Raw genomic sequence first — 17,885 nt, forward strand, 5'->3', positions numbered from 1 at the left:
GGAATATAAAATTAAACAAAAAAAATTCGGTGGGGCTGGGAGTCACCAGGGAAAGCTCATGGCCACGTTTCCCACCAGAGCCTTTTGCCGCTTCCAGCGCCTTAGGTTGGTGGTGGCTCCGAGGGTGCTTTATGGAGGTTAAATAACATAAAAGCACAGCCCCTTAGCTATTTTTTTTTTTATTATTTTTACAAGCTAAAAGCCTCTAACATACAGGTATATCAAGGCTTTCCTAAAGACTTCGGTATTCATCAGTTATTGCAGGCCTGGAGTCTGAATAGGCCAAAAGTCAAACAGTGAGAGGAACAGACAGAAAATTTAAGTATTAAGAGCAATCTAAGGCACCTGGTGCACAGGCAGTAAATTGCTGTACCTTTGGCTGGGTGCTTGTTAAATTATAGGGGAAGAGGGTACCAGCTGCATGGAACAGGGTAGGAGCAAAGGGGACATGGGTGTGGGGTAGGGAGATGGTGGGTGGACAACAGTGTTGTGCTTTCCCTGCAGGTTGAAGGTACACAGGCAGAGAGGAGCAAAGAGGAATGTGCCTGAGAGGTAAAGATGAGGAGTATGCACTTGAAAAAAGAGAGAGCAACTGCACCTGAAGGCATTGCTCAGATGAGGAAGGTGTATGCTAATGAGTAAGTAAGTCTTTTGAAGATTCAGTTTGTAGTACTCCAGGCAACATCGAACCACAGAGTTAAATGAATTTTGTAGTGAAATGGGGAGTTCAGAAACTTGACTACAGCCAATCAGATTAGATGCTAAAAAAAAAAAAATCTCAACACTTGAATGAAAAAAAGGAGCAGTCAGTGTTAAATGAGAAAGCAGGAAGGTAAGAGACTGTAGGAAGGGAAGCTGAGGTTCTGCTTTTCTCATGCCTAGCTTCAAGAAGGAGCAAAGTCAACTATGGGCAAAAATGCAGCCTTGGATCAGGAGGGAAAGGTAAGCGTGAAAGTCATCGGCACCGAGACTGAGCGAAGTCACCCAGAGGCCAGGGCAGAGGGAGGAGGGAGAAGAAGAGAAGAAGCTTACCAGAGGCAGAAACCAGCAGAGTGAGTTTTCCTTGTGTTTGCATAAGTTAGCACCTGTATTGCTTGCAGCTGGAGGAGAGTATGTGGGGGTTGGGGGACGTTCTTCCCCTGGGAAACACGAGGATTGCTGTTTTACATATGAACGAGGCCTGATGACAGAAAATGACTCCAGTTTTATGCTAATGATGAAGCACTTACGGTGCTGATACTATTGAAAGTAGCATTTCCAGCGGGGAAGGACCTACAGGTTTTGATTTCCCTGCAGGATCTCTGCTAATCTCCATTATAATATTACACTTACAGTGCATTGTTTACCTCAAGGGGGCTTGAGGGAAGGGCGATACATGGACCTAAGTGATATGGAATGCCTTTTCCACCTAGCTGTCATGTTTGGTTATCTGGAGCAACCGTGTTGGTTTGAAGCTACCTTAAAAGTTTCTTGCCACAAATTTGGAAGGACATATTAGTAAATTGTAAACCTGCTAGTGTTTTGTTTGGTTTTTTTCCCAAGTAGTGGCAACATGAACTTTAAAGAGTACCATAATGTTGTGTATTTTCATTACAGGATATTTCTCTGAAGAGAAGGGGGGTGTGCATTAATACTGTTAGATACATGGCTGTAAAATCATGTTATATGAGAAATCACAAACAACGAGCACCGGTCCAGATATACAGGCAGGGAAACAGATACACAATTTGTTTAGACCACTAAATGAACTAATTGTCAATATACCACAGACACAGAGTTTCCCTGAACATTGGAGTATATACTCTTTCTTGTAATCAAATAGTGAAGTTGAGTGAAACGGCAGCTGTGACAGCTCTTGTTAAGTTTAATTTATTTTACGTGGTTTTAATAGAGGTGGAGTAGAACGAAAATGTCATTGCTCATGTCCATAACCACCAGACAAAGTCACTTTTTCCAGTAGTTTGCTTTTCCTGTGTATGAGAGAAATCTACATGTCCCGAGACCTGCCGGTGAGACTTTCACAGTTTTCTCATTAAACTGATCCATGCTGCTTGTTGCCATCCTCTCTAAGAAAGCTACCCTGAAGTTTGTGCATTTTATCTTTTTGTAACCAAAAGATGTTTTGTAACACCATTCTGTAAGACAACAAAAGAGTCTGTTCAGAGTAAGTGCTTTTACAGTATCCTGTTACCCATGATACTTAAAAGCAGCAGCTTTTCTGAAAGATGTCAGCGGTAGAAAAAACCCTTTGATAGATCCTGTTAATTACAGATGTTATTTTAATGTGTAGATTAAAGTGTACATATTAAGATGTGTATTAGGTAGTCATATTAGTCATGTTTATGATTCTGAATATTGAAAGTATTTTGATTCTGGTGTTAATAAGGAATGATTTTGTTTCAAACACAGCGATTACTTGCCATTTAGGAACTGAGCTGTGGCGGGCTTTAACACCTTCCAAACTATAGTTCACAACTGAGTGCCTGTAGCCAGTAATGATATTGTATGTGCTTATCTCTCAGGTCAAGAACTTAATATAATAAATATATTTTGCTGAAACATAAACCAATACAAATTTTCACTCTATTTAAGAGCAAAATCTTAAATTACAGCACTGTAACACAATCTGTGTGGCATACCAGCCTGGGGCAGTATTGAATTTTTGTTGCTTATTTCTTCCCCTAAATGAACAGTCTCTACTTGGAAAAATAACGTACGTAACAAGTCCCGTACAGAGTCGAAAACATCATGTGATGGTTAGGAGACAGACCTAAGCACTTAAGGTAATACTTTAATGGGAATCCTCTGCCTAAGGTCCGAGGAGTGATCTTCAAAGCCGCAGCCGCAGCGTGCGCTGCTGCCTACAGGTGTGGTGTGGCAGCAGGGCTGGGCTGCCTCAGCTGTTTGCAGCTGGCTCAGCTGCTTTACTCTCTTCCTCCTTCCCTGCTCCACCCTCCCACTCCTACCAATGCGCTCTGGCCACAAGGTGAGCAGTAAATTCAGTCTACCAGCTAAAGAACATTTACTTTTTTTGCCAGAGGTTGTTTTTCTGTAATTCCGCTGAGCTGAGTCGGCTTGCTTTGCATCAAATCAGTGCTGGCTCGGGGCAAGCAGTGGTAGTGTGCAGCCAGAAGCAGCTGGGAAAGGAAGGAGATGACAGGAAGGAGCAGGGAACTTTTACTTTCGATGGTGACATGTTGGCTTGACTCGGGGTATATTCAGTATAGAAGGCTCTACAGAGTCTAGGAGTGCTCGAGGATATACTTCTGTGGACAGTAACAGGCTTCTCTGCCCATATGCTGGTTCAGCCAGAATCAAGCCAGCTCTGTTGCAGAACTGTATTAGCTAATAGACACTGCCCCTTAGGGAAACTTTCCTATTTTCCTCTTTCTGTTTAAATCATTTAATGTTACACAATGCTGAATGGCAATATTGCTTTTTGAGGTCTAGTTTTATGTTTAAAGTGACTGTGTGCCAAATGAAATGCAGGATTAAGCTAATGGATAGCTAGCAGTTTCCTGTGAATTGATTGTAATTAAAACCAATACATCAATCACAAATCCATGGCCAGAATAATACTCCAATTCACACTTGGTGTTGATCTATTTATTTGTAACAGATTTATTTATTTAGAAACTTTTTTGTTGCTTAATGTGCTATTATTATTACCCATGTTAACAGAAAAATATCAGCCAGTGTTTGAGTTGAGTGTGATTGAGTACTTTGTATGTTGTGTACGTACAAGACTGGCCAGGCAGAAGGCTACGTGGTATGTTACAGCTTTAACAGTACCGCAGATGTTAAATTCCGGGATAGCACTGCTAAGGGTCCTTGTGCATGCAGCAGCAGGTGTTACTGAACAGGGCAATTCTTCATAGGGCCAGCAGTTGCTATCTGTGCTTTTGGCACTCTTTTTACTGCAGGTACGACAAACCAGGCTCTACAAGGCTTTTCCAATGTCTCTCTATCCCTATATGCCCTCCTCTTCCACAGAGGGCATTACTCTTGTCCTTAGCCTTTCCATAGCATATGATGCCTGGTTTTGGTCTTCCCTCATGTTTAAGTACCAAAATTTTTTTTTTTTTCTTGCATTTAAGAGGCTTTCAGCTGAATCTGTAAACTGTTGGTTTTGCAGCAAAATTCTTGGTGTGCTTCAGGGCAATTTTTGATGGGCTGAAAAGAATCATGGGAGAATAGTCAGATGCACGTGCTGGATCAGCATCTTCAGCTGTGTTGGTCGAAGAAACTAGTTAAAGGCATGGCATGTGGTTAACGCTGCAAATCTGAGATTACAGCTTGGTTGTTGAAAGTGGGCAAAAAGGATTGTATTTCAGTTCATAATAGTACTTTATTTTGGAACTATCACAGTAACATAAATAGTTTGCTAATGTACACAAACATCTTAGTGGTTGGCTTTTGGTGGCTAACCATTTGTCAACAAAAACTCTTGAAATGCTTAAGTTAGCCTTGTGCTGAGAGAATGATTCTTCACAGTTGTTTGAGAATAGTGTTTTGGAGACTTGAGGACATTCTTTTTTGAAAACTGATGTTTCAAAGAGGAAACATTCAAATTATCTGAACATGTCTGATCGGATGAAGTTTGAAGAAGTTCAGGCCAAAGCCGAGTGGGGTCTGATTTACTAACAAATTCTAAAAAGAGCACAAAACAAAATTTGTGCAGTCTTTCTTTGTTGAACACTGATAGACAGTAGACATCCGCTTACAGATAGTGGATGCGGCACCTTTGTGCAGGCTTTCTATGTGCTCTGTGGGGCTGCAGCATCTTCCGTGAGCAGCAATGGGTAAGTCAATGATTATTATGCAGTAATAACATGAGTCTTGGTTAGGTGTATTATTAATCACTGATTGGGGTTTTTTGTTGTTGTAATTGTGACTCTGATCAAATAGAAAATTGCAGTTGCTTAACAGGTTAGATTTTGCATTTAATTTGGCACATGGCCTCTTTAAACATACAAAGCAAGATATTAAGAAACGTGTAAATAGGGAAGAAAGTGCTGCCTTTCAAATAACACACTTGATCTTCCCTCACAGCAAATACTCTTTCTTGGCATTTCTTTACATATACTAGTCTGTGCATTTATTTGCAAAAGCTTAAGTATATGTACAAACAAATGAAGCAAAATCCTCAGAATTCATTCTGTTAAACTAAACTTGATCCACTGAACCACAGTACTTCTCCTGACATGACAAGAGATGACTGAGCTCTCTGGTAGAAAGCTCAGTGCAGCAGTGCGATGGAAGGCCTTGTTTCCTTCCCTTTCCCAGTCCTCCCCCTGGTCCTGTGGTCCCACACCTTCCAAGGCACCACCACCAGCACTTGTGTCAATTCAACTCACTCACTCGCAAGAAAGCTGTCTGCATTTTTGCTGGATGATTTACGAAGAGTTCTAGTAAGCACCAGAGCTGGAATAAGGTAAGTGGAAGAAACGTGCAATGACATGTAGGAAAAAGAAAAATAAAACCTTTGCTCGTGAACAAACTCAAAGTTTTAATGGGCAGTATTTTAGTTTTACTAGATATTTCCTTCCTGTCATTTCCATGCTAGGTCTTTAATGTTAAATACTGGGTGTCTGCATGTTCAATGCTTAGTAGTTGCTGATCTTTAGAGGAGTTAAACTGAAGCTGCTTGAACAACCTGAGCATCACAGGCATTTCTAATTTCCTAAATTAAGTAGGCAGTGCATCAGAAATTTAAAACTTGTTATAAGGCCTTTTCAAAACTTGTGTTTGAGTGTACCAATTTCTAGACTGTTTCTAGTCTAGAATATTTTTCCTGATCTTTTGAAGTCTGGCTGCTACGTTCAAAGTGTTGGCTTCTAGAAGCTCCCAGAATATAGGTAGCAAGATGCCTGCATCTGATGGGCCCCTTCTGTTTCAGTGTTTTTGTAGTCTAGGTGCTATGCAGAGAACCCTGAGGACTCTGAAAGCAGGAGGGAAAGGAGGAGCTAAAGGCATTGCTGTCTCTGTGAAGAGACATGGGAAACTGTGCAAGAAGAGTGGTTTTCAGAGAGTGCGAGAGGACCAAGTGCTTGGGAACCATGTCCAGAAAAGAAAAATAAATTAAGCAGCAAACAGGTGAGTGTGTGCAATAGTAGATTAGATTATGAATAGACACAGAAAAAGGAATTGGAGAAGGAAAAAAGTTCAATAGCAAATTACAGGTAGAACAGTGAGGAAAAAGAACAGAAGGAAATGAAAAGTTAAATGTAAAGCAAAAGTAGTTAATATATTTTCAACATGGACAAAATTTATTGCATCAAAAATCACCAAAATACATTTGACACTGTTATGTTATTTTCCATATAAGAAATTAGTGTAGTTGCCATTGTGAAGTTACGGAAAAGATAAGGTATTTTATGGCAAAATAGAGGAATGATGTCCACCTGGGGAAAATTTGGGGTCAACAGCAAACTAAACTGTAGTTTGAATGCTAGCGGAAGTACTATTGCTTCCCTTGTTGGTACAACGTAGGACTCGCTGTTCCCAGCTGGAGCTGGTCTTTTGCTGACACTTCAGTATTTTGCCAAATTAGTCAGGGCAGTTTTGCAGTAATTGGTTTTGACATTTCAAAGTGAATGGGCTGGCTTTCTATTAATGGACACAGAGGTTAAAAGTTAGATGGGATATTTTATTAATCTGAGTTTTGGCTAGCTTTTTTTTAAAAAAAAAACTAAGTAGCATTCTCTCTTTTGCTATAATTAACTTGCATAAACATTTATTTGGCAATTGTTTTACAAAATATATAGAGACTAGCAGAGTTTAAAATATCGCTACCCATCCCCCAACAATATGAGAGCGCTTAACATCAAAGAATTAAAATATAACCACTGACAAGTGGATTCAAAAGGCTTTGTCAGATGAGCAGAAGGAAATTTGTTCATAAGATTAATAGCAAGAACTGTTTACATAGTTCAGAATGGAACTGGAAACAGTCAAATGTTACCAGCTGAATAAAGAGCAGGGTATTTGGGAGGGTGTTCTTAAATTTTTTGAGAGGAAAATACATGCAAGTTCTTGATTGTGCATAATTATAGTAGTGGTAAGTTTCCATATGCTAGGAATTAATTAAAAAACATTTACAGTATAGAAAGAGCAAGCCTGGAAGTGTTTGAAAGATGGCTTTTAGACCTGGGGTTTCCTTCCTGCTCTGTACACTACATGGAACAAGTGAGGATAGCAGCTGTAAAACTTGTTGGCAGGTGAGACTGTGGATAGAAAGGTTGTTTTGTTGTTGATGGGTTTGGGGGATTTTATTTTAAGCTTTAAATAAACCTATACTGTTGTTCAAAGTAATCAGTGTTGCTAATAACCTAGAGGTAATTAATGCAGCCTATTCGCAGCTGGTAATCTGAGGAAAGACAAGGAATTTTCCTGTGCTTTCCAAATTTCAAATGTACTTTTTAAGGGCAGATCAGCCTCAAACATTCCAGTTAATGTAAGTAGGCATCATTAAAACAATAGAATACTGTAAATCAGGTTTGGCAACAGCATTGTGGTAAGTAATTTGGCAGAGCATTCTACTTTTATTACCTGAAGTGATCAGTTATTTCTTTTTTGGCTCCTATCCCAGTTCAGCTGAAGCCAATAAAAAGCTTGCCATAGACTTTGATAGGTCCACAGTCAAATGCTTCATGGCCCGCATTTTCATGAACTGTGGTGAGGAAGTGCACTTCTATGTGCACTTTGGTTTTGTTCTCCTAATGAATTTACAAAAAAACTAAAACATAGCAAAAAAACCCCCAAAAAACTAGAAGTACATAATGCTTACAATACTATTCATTAGAGGATTTGATAAATCAAATAGTGTGTCACTGAAGCAAAAAAACAGGTTAAGTGATTTACTTTTTAGTTGGCAGAGCCAGAGACCACTTTTCTGACCCTCAGTTATTTCCTCTAACTAATAATCTGTCCTGATTTATAAAAAGTTGTGTGCTGTAATCTTTTATGATGCTGAAAGGGCTACATTTCAGGAAATTGGTCAAGGCAATGGCTAACAGCATTTAGTGTGACATGTATAAACCTGTTCTGAGAAACAGAATTTAAGTATTATGTAATTTTTCCCAGTGTTTTGTTTATAGACACTTCTGGTTTCAACTGTCGTAGCAGATCTCTGTTAATTCACTTAAAATCCACTGCCTTTCCTACTGGCCCTTGATAGAAAGTCTGGAAGTCAAAACACTGATGATTTATATCTGCACACAAATTATATTAAGCTTGCTGCTGCTTTGCTCCTCAAAAGCTACCTCCTCCTCCTCTTCCTCCTCCCACCTAAGGACACTTACATTTGCTGTTTTCTGTATTCTAATAGCAACTGCATTTTCAAAGGAAACTGCATGTAAAAAAATTAGAAATGTGGCAACACTTCTGAAGTCACAAGTCACCATAGTTGACCTCTTGTTGGTTTTTCCTCTGCTAACCCTGATGAATCAGAAATTCTGAAGGAGACAAGATACAAGTTAAGAGTGTCTTGGGCCAGGAGTCAATGTATGAAAGAAGACCAAACTCAACCCATACAACTGCCATTCAAGGGAATTTTCTGCCTTTAAAAGGAGAGGTAAGTTTACATTATGTCCAACTAAATTTTAAACTTTGCTCATTTATCATGAGTGGAATGTGTCTTGCACATCGGCATATTACATGCAACCACTATTCGAATATTTTGAGTATCCTCAAGGGTCTAAAGTGCAGGTTCTTTGAGTAAACTTGAAGTATTATACCCTACGGAAGGTGCAGTTTACTGCCCAAAGAGCTACAGCATTGATGTTTAACAGTTACACCATCTTAAGGGGGTTTTTTATTAATTAGGAAGGTCAAGATTTTTGCTTGCATTGCATGGAATCATTTGCAAGTGATTTGTAGGAATAGCAGAAGAATCAAATTTCAAGTGATTAAATAGGTTTCTATACAATTTCTGTAGTTTATTTAAAACGTTACTTTGCTAGATGTGTACATCACTGTAGTAACATTAAAAGAATCTCTGAACTCTCACAAGCCCTGTGAAATCCCTTTCCCTGAAAGTGTTCCTATCAATCCCACTAAATTAGTCATTTTTGAGTCCCAGGTATCTAGAGAAAAGTGTGCTCTATAGCTCAAGGTGCACATTAACAAATTTAAAAATAGTTAACTAAATGAAAAATATGGGAGAAATGTTTTTGCAAGCTTATAATCCCATAGCTTCATCATAACTCTCTATTTTGGTTATCAACAGCAATGTCACACAATTCACTCATTTCAGTCTCACAGAACAGTAACCTCCCAGAACTTCAGAATGTTTTTACAAGTAGGGCAAGAGGGAATTGAAGCTATCCCAACAAGGGGATTCCCCCATCTCTCAACAAGAAAGAAGCTGCTAAGAGGTTTGTGACTTGTCAAAAGACAAATCTGATGCTGAAGCTTTAGGAATAAGAACACAAAGTCCAATGTTCACTGGTATCAGCTGGGTTGTATGTGTTTTTCAAAGGGCAAGACCTCCTTGTGTAGCATTTTCAATATACCCTCTTTATATTCCAAGATTTGGAGCATTTTCTTCTTTACAAAAGCATTTACAGATTAAACATCTCATAGCAATCCTCTGCATCTCACTCAACAAAACTGTAGATTCTAGCATGTTAAGAAACATAAAATTCAGTGAAATGTTACATATAAATATTCAACCTTTATAATGTGCATTTTGGGCACCAAATTAAAATACCATTTGCTGCTGCCAGCATTGGTCAAATGGCGGGGGGGGGGAGCGGAAATTAGTTGCTTCTTAAAAAACTTCATTGCATGTGTCCAACTATGCAGCTACTGTAATAAAACACCAGCCTGACGTGTTGCCTGTGAGCAACACAACTAATACGGCTTCCTGTGACTACAGGAAGCCTTTTCCACTACGGTGCCACTTGACTAAGAGGTACAGGGACAGCAACGCTGGTCTGTGACTTGCTCAGCAAGGTCTGTAGGCCATATAATGCTGGGGTTGATAATAAGATGTAAAATTTAGGATGGCTACAACTGGAGATACAGAAATTGTGTTGACATAGTTAACCAGTAGCTCCCTGAAATTCTTCCCTATTACTCTGTGGATACTGGTTGTTTATCCAATGTGATGTTTCATTCTACTTAAAGGTACCATTTTGTCATCCCAGTAGAGCAATACAAACTTAGGCAAAGTGCTTCTGTGGGGTAGTTTGGCCTTTGATTCAACAAGCTGAATGTCTTTTTCAACATTTAAATTTTTAAACTGCAAGAGAAACATCTGTGAAACCTGGGTACTTTTTTAACAAGGGACAAATGTCTAGCTATTTCCTAACATCCCTTGACCCATAGTACTCTACTTGTTCAGCACAAAATACCAGGTCAAAGAGAATATCAAAACCATTTGATAAAAGTGTATTTTGTCTGAATGGTTAATGTGTCATGCATTTAATGGTTCCTTTTCATCCAAAATTGTAATCACAAAAATACAACAAATTGAGTAGTGTGTTAACCAGCAACGTCTAACATAAACTAGTGTAATCCAGAATCAGTATTGTATATACATTTGAAAGATCAAATCATGAAATAATTTTCATACTCAAATCTATTACTAGAATGAATAGAAAATTCACACAGCAATGAAGTGAATGTATCAACCAACAAAGCAGACTTCTTACAGTGGTTTAAAGTATTCAGTAGTCACAAAAATGGCTAGTGTCAATAAAAACAATTAAAATACTGTTTCTTCTAAAGAAAAAAAACAACTGTTAACAAAACATCAGTGGTATGATGGGATGGCTCAAAATGCATGGGGAAGAGGGCAGGAGTACAAGATGTACTCTTTATGCATTCCCTCCTCTTAGCCCAATAACCCTGTGCAAAGAATAGCCCTGCAGCCTTTGCAACAGATCACCTCTTTTCCCAAATGGGATTTTCACTTGTTTATCGTTGTGCTAAAGATCTTTCACATTTTTCTAAACTGTCTTGCAATATGCAAGGTAGCACACACTTTTTAAAAAAGTACGTTATGTTTCAGTAATCCCCCCCCTCACCCCAGAAGGACATTTGTGACTAAGGGGCAGGAAGTGACATAGACTTCTTGAACACCCGTGCCCTTTTGGGGGGCCCTGGATAAGGGGGTGGTGGGATGTCGTGTTGTCCATCTGAAGTAACTGCTTGCTCGTAAGTTGGTAGTCCTGAATCGTCAGTTCTGAGAGGAAGTGGGTTTAAAGAAAATTCTTCATGCCTTCTGAAGATGCTAGACGAATTATGTCTTCTTACATAATTCAAGTACCTAAACAAAGTTAACAGCATTTTAAGTGGCAGCTTCTGTTTTAAAGGGAAGAAAGAATAGAGTCTTAGCTGTAAAAAAACCTAAAAAACAAACAACAAACCCCCAAAACCAACAAAAAAAAACCCCACCAAAAAACCAAAACAAATAAAAAACCACAAACAAAAAAACCACCAAAACCCACTTGCCTTAAATGATCATAAAGATCAGAAGCCAAATACTCTCTCCAAACCAGAGGGTAAGAATAGCTCAGTAATGTGAAATTTATAGGGAGGAGGAAGCACAGAATCCTTTTGTATGCCTTTCAAGTTTAGGATAAAGGAGTGAGAATGGCGAGAGAATTGGTAGAGAAGCATTTCCTCCAACCTACTTCATTTCACATCTGAGGTAGGCTACATGCTGTAAAGAGCACACACCCCACTTTAAAGAGCGAACAGATGATGTTAAACTTTCCATTGCAGGCCTTGACCCATTAAGATTATTCCATCTTTTTTGTATATTTTGGAACTAAGAAAACATACAACAAAAACCCCAAAGGTACATCAGCCGTGCAAGTGGTGTTCTACATTTTTGTGTTATTAATTAACTTCAGCATAACTACTGCTAGTGCTCACCTAACTTTGCTTCCAGGAAAGTAAGAACTAGAACTCCCATTGGATTCTCTGAGAATACAGTTAGACCAACGCACAGTGATTTTTAAATTCCACTCTTCAGAAAGAGTTTGTTTTGGTGTTTGTTTTTTTTTTTTTTTAAAGCAGTGAAATTCCTTACCCTGGTGGTTGCCTTGATTTGCATCTACTTTTGCAGCAGTAAAAGATAAGCAGTGAAATTATAACTAACAGTATTCCAGCAGCAACTAGACTGATGAGAAGTCCTGTAACATTAATCTTGTGCAGTGCCTCATCACCTGAAGATAAAACATTGGTTATTTTCATTATGCATTCTTTCCACCTACACAGTATACACTATAAACTGTGGAATACTAATTCTTCTGTGCTATAAGGCTGTTCCTTTCCACAAATGTACTTTGCGGTGAGAAGCCACATCTGTGCAACACAACCCAAGGGTATCATTCACATTTAGCTTAAAGCAAAAGCAAGTAGGTATTCCCTTTTCTGTACATAAAACTGTTGAGACGCCTGTCTTCTAATGCCTTCCAAATATTACTTCATATACTTGTGACCTTGATCAGGCTGTAGATCTTTCCTCAAATCATACTGACCATTTTTTTTAATAAAACATCTGGCATAAGACTACTCTGAACCTGAAGGACTACTCTGACCCATTAAAGAAATGGGGGGTGGGAGGGGCAGGACAAACAAAACCACAAAAAGAGCCACAGAATTCCTGCAAAGTTTACCGACTGTATAATAAAACAAAGAAGCGGACAACAACTTTCATATTGTTTTTACCTACAGACTTATAATGGAGCCCACTGTAAGATGCTTCAGTGAGTGTGTTTTATTGTATCAGATAATGCAATACACTTGCACAGTTCACAGTGACCTTCAGTAAAAAGATCAATTCTGATTTTGCTAACTGAATGTACAGTGTATTTTTAAGAATGTACTATTATGACAAACACAAAATATTGCAATATAAGAAAAGAATAAAGATTACTTACCTGTTTTTATTTTAGGGCCTTTAGTTGAATAGTCTTTCCAAAAATCCATCTATAAAAACACAAAGGATCAGATTTATATGAGCTATATAATTGGCCAGCTTACTGATAGGTTTTTTTAATACGGTACTGTGGGCAAAATTTACCAATGGCACAAACCGAAGCAACTGCCGCTGAAGGATTTGTATTTGCTTATGCCACCATGTTGTTCTCATACATTTACGTTTGCATAAAAATTACAATTTCACAAAGAAGAAAATGCCAGCTGGTGAAAGAGAAAAATGCCTTTAACTGTCCAATGTTACCTCATATTTCCGCCTGATTACAGTAGGAATTAGCACACAGTCTCGCACAAAAAAAAATGCTTACAATTAATCTTTGTAAATCACTATGGAAGAGTATTAATGAGGCAAAGTCAAGTTCTGAAGAATTAGACATTTGTATGAACAGTATCTGAATTTATATCAGCTAGGAAAAATAATGGGATTCATTTAAAAGAAAAACCTTTATGTTGTATGACTGTTACGCATGAAATGTGTTTAGCTATAATTTCCACTTTTGCTACCCTGCAAAAGACTCCATCAGGATTCCAATGTAACATTTTCACCTTTTTCTTAGGAAAATGCTAGCAATGGCAAGCTAACATTTCCACCTTCAGAACAGGAGTGTATTCCTTGCTCTTTCTGCAGGTTAGTGCAGAGCGCACCTAGAATCACAGAGAGGTTCTTGCTGCGTGCAGCAAGAGCCGGTCTTCAGACAACCGTCATGTTCCATTATTGGGCTGAAAGGTTTCTTAGGTGTTTTTCTCCTTTTTTAATACCAGGTTTCTTCCAAGCTGTATATAGGTAGTGATTTAGAAGATAGTGCTATAGGAATACTCAACAATAGCTGAACTGCGGATTTGCTCCATACTCCTCTCTTCTAAAACACTTCTTTGGCATGACACAAGGACACGATCAGCAAATTAGTATGCAGAGCATGTGGAACACATTCAGATTGGATGCTAAGAAGTTACTAAAAAAACCCCAAACATTCTGAAAACACAGGTATATCCACAAGCAGTACATCTGAAGTTTCATTTATATTTGTTTGCAGAATTGCAGCCCTTATCTAAAGTCTTTAAGACAACAGTACATGTTCAGGTGTATTCACTGTGAAGCACTAGCCCCATCCAGCTGGGGCCCCTACAGTAAAAAACGCAATCACCTTATTTTAAGTGCTGTATTCAGAAGGGCTACAGTATTTAGATACAGTAATTATTTATAATCATATATAGTATAAATGGTATATATATATAGTATATTAAAGTCCGTTTGAACAGCTACCGTTTTATCAGGGTCTTCAAAAACTTCTCTCGCTTCTTCATAATTGCACAGCTCTTCAAAGCATTCTCTTTCCAGGTTATCTGCTGTGAATGCTTCAAAATCAAATCTGTTATTCAGAAGATGCCGTCCAATGAATAAATTGGCCTCCTTTTCTGATGTGAACACTGATTTAAAAAAAAGGTGATTTAAAACAAGTTAGGAAAGCTAAGTTGGTATTTTTAAAGTATGGTTAATGGAGCACATTGAGACCCCTTCTTCCCCTAGCATCTCTTAACTACATACAGGAAAAAGAAACATTGAAGTCTCCTCCTAAAATGTCATCTTCACCACTAACTTTTCTGCAATATAAAATAAGCATATTTTCCTTTCTCATAAAGCATTTCAGCTGTTCCTTATACTGGCCAAGAGAATTGGATTCCCGTGACAGCTGTTGTTCAAACTTTGGTATTATCCCTCTGGGATGCAGGCATCAGTTTTTTACTGGAGTGCTTAAGAACGAAGTAATAGTCGCATAAAGCAGAAGTTCAGTCAGATGGAAACCCAGTAAGACACTGACCTACTGGAGGAAGGAGGCAAGTAGGCAAAAAAGGGAAAACCACAAAAACCTCCTCCTCCTAAAGAATCCTCAGTATACATTTATCAATATTCTGGTATCTGTGAGTTCCAAATTTTGTTTACGGAATTTCAATTTTAAATCATGGCAGCAGAGTCCTATTCGTTTTACATTTGTTCTCTTTTCACAATTGTGCCAGCCAGATTTATCTAAAGCTTCGCATATTGCCAAGTTTATTTGTTTTAAATTAGCCTACGATAGGAGTTTTACTGACAACAGGGGCTTCTGAAGACATTTAATGCTTTTCTTCTTTTGTGCTTATTACAGGCGCCATGAGGCCTCATGGAGTACGTTGTGAGGTGAGATTCCAGAAGAGTTAGTGAAATTATAGAAGGCTTTGGAATACAGGAATGCATTTTCTCACCAGGCGTTTTCCATAGTCAAGTTTTAGCTTGCTCTTGCTACAGCTTCTTTAAAAAAAAAAAAATCTTTATATGACAGAACAAGTTTTCTGGCTTGGTTTTCAGTGAAAGCTTAATCTGTACTCCCAAGAAATTCAGACCATTTGGTTAAGCAAAATGATTAGAGGATTATTTTTGCAAGTGTAACGCAGAAACAGTATTGTTACATACCAAGCCAGACAGCTAAAAAAATGAGATTCAGAATGCCGTTACTCAGCTACAAATTAGCTATGTGTTCTTATTAGCTCGTTTGTCGAGATTAGCACATCATTCGGGAATTTTTACCCTAATAGTAACTGTTAGATCTTGCAATGGTATGTCAAAATTGTTTGCTCTCTTAAAACTAAGAAACTTGCAGTGTAACTTGCGTATCATTTGTTTACGTCTTTAATGTTATAGTATTGAAGGAATATTACCGTATATATTTACATAATATTACAGTACATATTTGAAGGAGCCACACGTGTGCGCACACGTTGTGTAGGAAGGGAAATCTGTTACTCTAAAGTAATTGCAAGAAAATCTAAGGTTAGAGTACTGTTATATCTAAGAGTAACCAGAGAGAAAGACTTCATCCAAAAAGATCCCGCAAACCCACACGTGGAAAGGGAAAAGAATTACATGGAAGAAAATATTATCAGTATCTTGGTTGAGTGCAAATCACAAGAATAAATTCAGTCTTCTGAAACAGAGATCTTCAGTTTTGCTCAGTAATGTTTCATTCCTTACCATGCAAGTAGTATTTGCTATACTTCCCAACTAACTTAGATTACTGATGCATTTTAATTAACATGGAACACATAGGCAAGCTCCCTGGAGCGTAGGACCCCTAATTCCCAGTGACACATGCTCCTCTTCTCTTTCAAAGAGTCTTTATCCACTTATCTGCACGTTTTTTTTTAAATTTTGTAGGACATAGGCAAAGTAAATCTACTCCGTCTCCGAATTACCTACAGCCTGGTGGTTAAGTTAGTATTTGGAGAATGAAACTGATGGATTTGAATTCTCTCCTCTACGTGAGGGAACTGAATGCAGTTCTCTAGTCGTTAGGCCACAGTTCAGCAAAATGGTAAATCCAGTTTTAGGATGCCTAGCATTTAATTAAAAATGCATCCACACAATGTGCTGAATAAAGGAACTCTGCTGGTAAAAGATGTTCAGAAAATGCTGGAGGAGTAACTTCTACATGCAGGTACCCCATACTCTTGGCAACTGTTCTGCTTGCTAAATTACTGAATAAAGAGTTGGGCCTCTCTCTTTCCAGCTCCGTCTTTAAAGGAGTAATCTGGGACTTCTGTCAGGAGAGGGTTCTATGCTGTGAACTCAGAGGAAAGAGGCAGCCTGGCAGCCCAACGTTTTATGCCCCAGAGCAATATGGATTTTAATGAATAACCTATCTCAACCATTCTTCTGCTAGCCATGTTTTCTGCTCAACATACTACCCTGAAGGAGCCTCTTGCTCAATGAGATGACTTTTTTAAAGTCTGTCTTAAGGTTTCAGCACTCCCTACCCACTGACGAGACTGGACAGCTAAGTTACAAATTCCTTTTTGAAGCCCTGATGCTTACGCGTGAAGTGTCACACGGCTTAGCATCGTACTGCTTGAGTTCTTTTGGGGAGCTTAATTTGGTTTTACCTCAGTTCCTCTCCACCTCCCTCCCTCCAAAGTGAAGAACTGCAATATAGCACTATGTTTATATTTCAAGGTGTTGTAAGGTTATCTGGTATTGAAAAAAAAAAAATCAATTTCAAAAAACAAATCCATCCTTTTAATAGTACCAAAGCAGTACTGTCTTAATACAGATTTCAAACTCTTGGAATTTTGATTTTACTTAGAGGATGCTGGTTATATCAGTAACAGTAATCCTAGAGACCTAAAGAAAGTTCAGTTGTCCCAATCTGCACTTGCTGCTGGATCTGCTAAATACTTAATATCGACACCCAAGACAATTATCAATCATTTCAGCACAAGATATTAAAATATTCTAAAATTTAGCATAAAAAACCTCTATTTTTTTAATGAAGTGAAAAAACCCCAAACCACTAAAACCACTAAAACTCATAAAAAGATTTCTCAGCAGAAGCAAAGTTAGTACAATTTTATTTTGGAAAGCATAAAATCACATTAAAAGTAAGTTACCGTCTTTCCATTCAGGTTGCTTCAAGTTATTTAATCTCCCCGTGCAGTGAGGAAATGCAAACATCATCGCGGGTAGTTGACACAGCAGTACCAAAAACGCAAACATGGCGCGGTATCTGTCAGACAGAAACTAATGTGAGTTAAAAGAAATGTCAGTGCAATCTTCTGGAGCGTCAGCGATGAACCTTGAATGAATCTTATAAATGAAGTCATCCAACGCAAGCACCTACACGCAGTTAAGGCTAAGGGATCCCTAGAAGCAAAGCACCGATCCAAACTGGTCCTGCGTGTCTCTCGTGCTTTCGTTGCGTAAGATCCGCACATGGCACCGTACGTGCTCCCCGCGGCCGGGCGGTACCCTCTGCTCTCCCCCCCGGGGAAGCGGCTGAAGGGAGCAGCGGCCCGGTGAGCTGGCGAATTAACAGGGAAAAGTGACACACGAGGTGCTGCAGGTAGGCTCGGAAACTTCAGCTGGCTGCGGGTTTGCTGCCAGAGCAGGCACGGCAGGGGAA

The 17,885-nt window shown here is 38.7% G+C and overlaps 2 protein-coding genes and 1 long non-coding RNA gene across 3 annotated transcripts in view; 2 read left to right on the forward strand and 1 right to left on the reverse strand.

Moving 5' to 3' along the window:
• The first annotated feature begins 516 nt into the window (after positions 1-516).
• The window catches only part of CCDC73 (coiled-coil domain containing 73), a 97,980-nt gene continuing 80,611 nt past the window's right edge, over positions 517-17,885 (forward strand). The window contains 4 exon segments of the mRNA XM_009646927.2: positions 517-581; positions 583-642; positions 883-1,011; positions 1,014-1,052. Coding sequence (XP_009645222.2) covers positions 540-581; positions 583-642; positions 883-1,011; positions 1,014-1,052 — 270 coding nt within the window. The 5' untranslated portion in view covers positions 517-539.
• Positions 7,106-15,926, forward strand: LOC118453100. Its single transcript, XR_004843044.1, has 4 exons — positions 7,106-7,220; positions 8,452-8,575; positions 14,294-14,398; positions 15,099-15,926. It is a non-coding gene; the product is annotated as an uncharacterized LOC118453100 (long non-coding RNA).
• PRRG4 (proline rich and Gla domain 4) lies at positions 8,571-17,875 on the reverse strand. The gene is made up of 5 exons (XM_009646923.2): positions 17,374-17,875; positions 14,219-14,382; positions 12,897-12,945; positions 12,044-12,179; positions 8,571-11,275 (listed from the first exon to the last, which is right to left on the reverse strand). Exons 1-5 carry the CDS (start codon positions 17,477-17,479, stop codon positions 11,053-11,055), a joined length of 678 nt encoding a protein of 225 aa, XP_009645218.1. The 5' UTR covers positions 17,480-17,875; the 3' UTR covers positions 8,571-11,052.

Source organism: Egretta garzetta, unplaced genomic scaffold (assembly GCF_000687185.1).
Source record: "Egretta garzetta isolate BGI_Z169 unplaced genomic scaffold, ASM68718v1 scaffold509, whole genome shotgun sequence".
Taxonomy (NCBI): domain Eukaryota; kingdom Metazoa; phylum Chordata; class Aves; order Pelecaniformes; family Ardeidae; genus Egretta; species Egretta garzetta.

Bases quoted from the DNA above. Each gene is read 5' to 3' on its own strand.
- PRRG4 (XM_009646923.2), bottom strand. From the start codon at position 17,479: ATGTTTGCGTTTTTGGTACTGCTGTGTCAACTACCCGCGATGATGTTT. The intron at 12,946-14,218 runs GTAGCTGTTCAA...GTGTTTTTATAG, and splicing joins TTGAAGACCCTGATAAAACG to ATGGATTTTTGGAAAGACTA. The intron at 11,276-12,043 runs GTAAGGAATTTC...AACTTTGTTTAG, and splicing joins AAATCAAGGCAACCACCAGG to GTACTTGAATTATGTAAGAA.